The sequence below is a fragment of the Orcinus orca genome, chromosome 14 (genome assembly GCF_937001465.1).
Source record: "Orcinus orca chromosome 14, mOrcOrc1.1, whole genome shotgun sequence".
NCBI classification, from domain to species: Eukaryota; Metazoa; Chordata; class Mammalia; order Artiodactyla; family Delphinidae; genus Orcinus; species Orcinus orca.
In genome coordinates, this window is record NC_064572.1 from 57,115,139 (window position 1) to 57,121,541 (window position 6,403).

Sequence of the window (6,403 nt, forward strand, 5' to 3'; positions counted from 1 at the left end):
GGACTTTCCAAGACTTCATGAGTGTGGACCTCCTTGAGGGGTTTGGAGAGCTGCCAATCTATGGTCAGCCGGTCACGACTCCCCGCGACTCTCGTTTGGGTCCTGGCCCTGGGCTCTTCTGCGGGATCTTTGGAAGAATCGGGAGGCCTGCGTTTTGCTCTGCGTTCTGCACCTCAGTTTCCCCACCTGTGGGACAAGGAAGCTGGACGATCTCTGAACGCACTTCCCTTTGCTCCCTCAGCAGGTGGAAGGGGGCCCACACGGCGCCTGTAAACGGAAAGCCAGTGCAGGCAGCTCTGGTCTGGGACCGCCCGTCGGACCCGGTGGGAGGGATTCCAAAGAGACCGCCAGGAAGCCCAGGGTTTGGAGTTCCCGCTCCCCAGAGCCCGGGTCGGCCCCTGCCAGCGTCCCAGAGCCCCGCACAACTTGTATGGGCGAAGCAGGCTGCTCCTAGCCCTGCACCCCAGGAGGCGCGCTCCGAGGGAAACCGCCACCGCGCCGCCTCTGCCTCTGCGCGGAACAAACGGTTAAAGATTTTGGGCAGCGCCTCGAGGGGGGAGGAGCCAGGGGCCCAATCCGCAATTAAAGATGAACTTTGGGTGAACTAATTTGTCTAAGGTAACGTGGGCAGCAACCTGGGCCGCCTATAAAGCGGGCGCGCGGCAGGTTCGGAGCTCTGGCGACGGCGGCAGGTGGCGCGGGAGGTCGCGGCGCGCCATGGGGCTCCCAGCATTGCTGGCCAGTGCTCTCTGCACCTTCGTGCTACCGCTGCTGCTCTTCCTGGCAGCGATCAAGCTCTGGGACCTGTACTGCGTGAGCAGCCGGGACCGCAGCTGCGCCCTCCCGTTGCCCCCCGGAACTATGGGCTTCCCCTTCTTTGGGGAAACTTTGCAGATGGTGCTTCAGGTAAGGGAGATAGGGGAGGGACAGGGCGGTTTCCCGGAGCCCCGGAGCCCGACTCGGCTCCAGGCTTCCACTGAAACCGGGGTAGGCGCCCCCGGGAGGGAGGTGACTGAGGCTAGAATCAGTACTAGCCGGAGGCTCGGCGCTCCCTGGCGCCCCCTCACTCCCGCCTTTCTCCTCCGCTTTCCTCTCGCAGCGAAGGAAGTTCCTGCAGATGAAGCGCAAGAAATACGGCTTCATCTACAAGACACATCTGTTCGGTCGGCCCACGGTGCGGGTGATGGGAGCGGACAACGTGCGGCGCATCTTGCTCGGGGAGCACCGGCTGGTGTCAGTCCAGTGGCCCGCGTCTGTGCGCACCATCCTGGGCTCCGGCTGCCTCTCCAACCTGCACGACTCCTTGCACAAGCAGCGCAAGAAGGTGAGGGCGGGGTGGCGGCGCCTGGGCAGGAAGGGGGACCCGATTCGCGTGAGGGGTTCAGGCAAATAGGTGCTGGGCGAGCGCCAGCTGCATAAGGCGTCGGCTAGGGACCCTCTCAAACCCAGTGTAGCTTTCCCAGCCGGGAAGTGCCTTGGGTCTGGTGGGGTTGTGGGTTTCCGGAAGGGGGCCCCGGAAGGCGAGAGGGGCGGGTGGGGCCCGGTTTTAACACTCTTCCCTCCTCGGATCTCAGGTGATTATGCGGGCCTTCAGCCGCGAGGCGCTCCAGTGCTACGTGCCAGTGATCGCCGAGGAAGTGGGCAGTTGCCTGGAGCAGTGGCTGAGCTGCGGCGAGAGCGGCCTCCTAGTCTACCCCCAGGTGAAGCGCCTTATGTTCCGCATCGCTATGCGCATCCTGATGGGCTGCGAGTCCCGGCTGGCGAGCGGCGGGGAAGCAGAGCAGCAGCTGGTAGAGGCCTTCGAGGAAATGACCCGCAATCTCTTCTCGTTGCCCATAGACGTGCCCTTCAGCGGGCTGTACCGGGTAAGGGCGGCATGTAGGGTGCGGAGCTAGGGGCTCCGGGAGCGCGGGGTCCGGGCTTCTGCTCACCGCCGTGCGCTCTCTGCGCTCAGGGACTGAAGGCGCGGAACCTCATCCACGCGCGCATCGAGGAGAATATTCGCGCCAAGATCTGCGGGCTGCGGGCGGCCGAGGCGGACGGGGGCTACAAAGATGCGCTGCAGCTGTTGATCGAGCACTCGTGGGAGAGGGGAGAGAGGCTGGACATGCAGGTGAGTGGCAGCTTCAGGAGAGGCACGGCGGAGTTTGATCCCCTGGCTTTCCAGTCGCAGTTCCTGGGGTCCCCAAAGTGCCCGCCTGGGGCCCAGGTTCCGAGAGTGGGAAGCCCGCCCAGACCCCAGGGATGGGACACAGAAGTTGAGACACCTGGTCCGCGGAGCTGTGGGGAGAGGCTTCGTTCCCTATCCCTTCCAGGTCTTAAAGGGAAAGTTGGAATTTGCAAGATGTAAATAAAGAATGTTGGGCGATTATAATACAACCAAGGCTTTAATTTAAGAGTTCCTGGGAGAGTGGGATCTTACTGGCCTTCCTGCTCTAGCTGAACTGAAGGGTCTTAGCATTTTGTTTAAATGGATTTTCTGTCAGCACACTTTCAGCCCTTCTCATCTTCCCTCCAGAACCCCCAGTTCTATTCTGAGTATTCGCTCTGTAAAATTGCATGCAGACTTGTCAAAACGTTCGTCTTAATCCACTCTTAGGCACTAAAGCAGTCTTCAACTGAGCTCCTCTTTGGAGGACACGAAACCACAGCCAGTGCAGCTACATCTCTGATCACTTACCTGGGGCTCTACCCACATGTCCTCCAGAAACTCCGAGAGGAGCTGAAAAGTAAGGTAAGGGAACTGGGGGTGGGGGGATTACCTTAAGAAACTCAGCTACTCTCTAGCCAGCTTCCCAAAAGGTAAGTGTGCTTTCCTGATAAAAAAGAAGGAATCTTGAGCTGTGATCCCACTCGGGCAGGGTTCAGCCTTGTACTTCTACCTCTTCTCCCCGTTTTGCAGAACCTTGGAGATTTTCAGATAGGTTCCACTTTCTTGGATTTGTGTGTTCAAGGGCATGAACGGGGAACTCCTGGGGGACTGTGGTGGCAGCCAGCAGTGGCGGTGGTGATTGGGGGAGGGGAGAAACTTGGTGGTTCTAACTGGTGAGCAGCATTCTCTTGGAACTTGTATCTCTTGTAAACAGATAGTGGACTTGGGCCCAGGGGTGGAGGCAAATGGCAGCTAGCTGCTCCCTGTTTCCCCCTCACACTCTCCCATCATGAGGCCCTTTGGGTCCAGCCGCTATTTAAGCCCTGTTTACGTCTGCTGGGCTGATTTTATTGGAGCACAGAATAAGCGTTCACCTCTGTGTGACTGTTTTGATAGGGTTTACTTTGCAAGGGCAACCAAGACAACAAGTTGGACATGGAAATTTTGGAACAGCTTAAATACACTGGGTGTGTTATTAAAGAGACCCTTCGACTGAATCCCCCAGTTCCAGGAGGATTTCGGGTCGCTCTTAAGACTTTTGAATTAAATGTAAGTTAAAAGTTCTCTCCCTCCCACGCTTACCTTTTGTGTTGTAGTTTTAAATCTCCCTTTGTTTCTCTGTCCTTCGACTTAAATTTCTTAGGCTTTTGATAACATTGTCCTGCCTCTGAATGTCTGTCTCTCTGTTTCTCTCTCCACCTCCCCCTCCTCCTTTCTTTCAGCTCATAACTCCTCCAAGGATATCAGTGATAGATTTTTTTCCTGTTGAAGGTTGAATTCCAGTTTGTCAGTCCTTTGGACTTCATAATCTTTTGCAGGGATACCAGATTCCCAAGGGCTGGAATGTTATCTACAGTATTTGTGATACTCACGATGTCGCCGATATCTTCACCAACAAGGAGGAATTCAATCCTGACCGCTTTCTGCTGCCTCACCCGGAGGATGCATCCAGGTTCAGCTTCATTCCATTTGGAGGAGGCCTTAGGAGCTGCGTAGGGAAAGAGTTCGCAAAAATTCTTCTCAAAATATTTACAGTGGAGCTGGCCAGGCGTTGTGACTGGCAGCTTCTAAATGGACCTCCTACAATGAAAACGAGTCCCACCGTGTGTCCTGTGGACGATCTCCCGGCAAGGTTCACCCGTTTCCAGGGGGAAATCTGATGGGCGGGAATGCCCAGACCTCAGACTTATTGGAAGAGTACATATGTGTTTTTACCTAGTGTCATGTTGATTTTATTATATTTAATTTCTAAATGTATATTATAATATTTATGTGTCTCTTCTACAGTACCACAGTCTTTAAATATTAAAATAATGAACTGGATAGTTTACAAATAAAGTCAAATCTGAAGGTGCTTGTGTCGCGTTTAATATTCCTGTGGGGGGAAACTCACCGGTTTTATATTTAACCAGATTTCTAAATGTCTACATTCATGGCTTTACTTGTCATCTGTACACATCTATTTTCTGGGAGGAAGAAACTTGAGCTGTTTTTTTCTCTTAACAGTTATTAGAAAGCATGGATTATATGTGTGTGAGTTAGTCTAAAGGTAATTTTGTTAAGTTTTCGATGATAATTTAGATTCTCTATTTGGAAAAGCTATCAAAGTTAATTAAAAATTGGGGGAGGGGTTTGCTTTACTTTAGGGAAAGCTGAATTTGAAAAGAGAACACTTTGAGAAGATCATCTAATATAACACCTTCAGCCATAAACTTAGTATGTTTAATAAATATAATAAATCTATGGTGTCGCACAGTGTCAGAACTGTTTTCTGAAATTAAAGTTTTAGGTAAGACAAAGTTATTGACTAAAATGAGACCCCAAAACACTGGCGTGTTTCCTTTACTCTGAAGTTGCATATGAAAACAGTATTGGAAAAGGCCAATCTCTGGTTTAGATAAGCGAGTCCAGGTTTTCTTTATTGAAAATAAGGCAGGAGGAGTAAATTTAACAAACTGACAGATAAAGTTTTTATCTATGCCAGGCAATAGGGTGTGAGCCTGACATGACTGATAAAATGGCCCAGTCATGACCCTGTGAACCTTGGCTAACCTCCGTGAAAACGCAGTTTTGTCACATTTCTGACCCTGGCATAGCCATGTTCTGAACTGAAGGCCAGACTCTCAATCCAGAAAGGTTAGCCCAGTGACTTGCTTATGCAAGCACATTTTCAGTTTTGAAATGGCACAATCTGCTTGCTGAAACTCTGATGGCTTGTAGGTTTTGGACTTTAAATTTTTCATTACAATTTTAGAATTCGGCAATACTGCGGAAAAACTAGGTGGTCTAAATAGGTGTTTGAGAAGGGTTCTGACTACAATGAGAATTACATGTTCTACCTGACTTTAGTTTTTTAGGTGGAACTTGGATTGTAACTTAAGGTTGGAATCCTCTGTTTTTTAAGGGGTGTTTACATAATAATTTATAATACCTTATAATAACCTTATAAATGCCTTTTTTAAAAATGAGAAATTACAGGCTTTTTTTTTTTTCAGACAAAGCTTTAGTGTACTGTGGTGTACAAAGCTGACCCCCCCCCCCATCATCCCAGTTAGGAGGACACTAGCCTGAGGACATTATTTCGGATAATTTATACAAGGTCATTTTTTAAGGACTTTAATACTTTTCTTTTTGCCAGAGGACAGTCAGTGTTTCAAAACCCTGTCTTCGGTGACACCGTGACCGCGTGTCTCTATGAGCATAGTGCAGAAAGAAATTTCAGCCATTTTAGCATATAATTTAATTTTTGAAATCCACCTATATTTTTTATCCGGAGAGCTCTGAGGAAAGTGCTTCTGGGTTGCATCTCCCAGGGCTACACTTAGCTTAATTAGACTCGTCGATTACAGAGTAGCGCAGAATTTATCTCGAAAATACGTTAAGAACACAATCTTTGGTAATGCGCTTAGTGCTGAGTAAAGGCAGTTTCAACGTGTTCGCGTGAGGCAGAATCGATGTTTGTGGCTGCCGCGTGGACATTAGATGGGCCCTGGTCACAATGGGGCAAGCGTGTTTTATACAGCCCAGCCTCCTCTGGGTCAGCGTTCACGCGTCACCCAGTGGAGAAGTGTTTCAGGAGGAGGCCACTGTTCCAGATTTAGACTTGGCCAGCGTTGTGGAAGGACGGGAGACCACTATGAGAAAGGACTCTTTGGGGCTCCCAGGGGCCTGGCACTGTGATGGAGGGTGCTGTGCCCTCCTGGGCCTTGGGTAGACCTGCCAAGGGGGTCAAGTTGGTGGCCTCCGTCTCCCCTTCCACACGTACCCCTTGCCCTGGCTGCCTCCCATCCCCCCTTGTCTTCAGTCAGGGGCGTGGTACCACCGAGGACAGGCCATTGTCAGGGCTGGCATATGAAGGCATCCAGCTCAGTCCATAAAGCACCAGCATTCAGAGGGATTGCAGTCTTCACGCAGCTTAGCCCTGGGAGGCCCAGAGAGGGCCTGTGATTTGCCTGGGGCCACCCAGGGAGTGGCAGAACCAGGAAAGACCTCCTGCTGCTTTTTCCTTCTTCGTTCTTTTTTTCCCCAACA

The 6,403-nt window shown here is 51.3% G+C and overlaps 1 protein-coding gene across 2 annotated transcripts; it reads left to right on the forward strand.

Moving 5' to 3' along the window:
- Window positions 1–261: 261 nt before the first annotated feature.
- On the forward strand, window positions 262–4,622 carry LOC101277533 (cytochrome P450 26A1). 2 transcript variants are annotated; one of them, XM_049696984.1, is made up of 7 exons: window positions 262–618; window positions 1,100–1,324; window positions 1,575–1,865; window positions 1,955–2,113; window positions 2,600–2,734; window positions 3,269–3,421; window positions 3,691–4,622. In XM_049696984.1, exons 2-7 carry the CDS (start codon window positions 1,118–1,120, stop codon window positions 4,030–4,032), a joined length of 1,287 nt encoding a protein of 428 aa, XP_049552941.1. In that variant the 5' UTR covers window positions 262–618; window positions 1,100–1,117; the 3' UTR covers window positions 4,033–4,622. The 2 variants fall into 2 exon arrangements, with proteins under 2 accessions (XP_049552941.1, XP_004279455.1); XM_004279407.4 differs by having other exon boundaries at window positions 596–906; window positions 3,691–4,205.
- The last annotated feature ends 1,781 nt before the right edge of the window (window positions 4,623–6,403 follow it).

Excerpts from the sequence above, each read along its gene's own strand:
- LOC101277533 (XM_004279407.4), top strand. The coding sequence starts at position 718 with ATGGGGCTCCCAGCATTGCTGGCCAGTGCTCTCTGCACCTTCGTGCTA. Across the intron at positions 2,114-2,599 it reads GAGAGAGGCTGGACATGCAG|GCACTAAAGCAGTCTTCAAC; the intron begins GTGAGTGGCAGC and ends ATCCACTCTTAG. Across the intron at positions 3,422-3,690 it reads TTAAGACTTTTGAATTAAAT|GGATACCAGATTCCCAAGGG; the intron begins GTAAGTTAAAAG and ends AATCTTTTGCAG.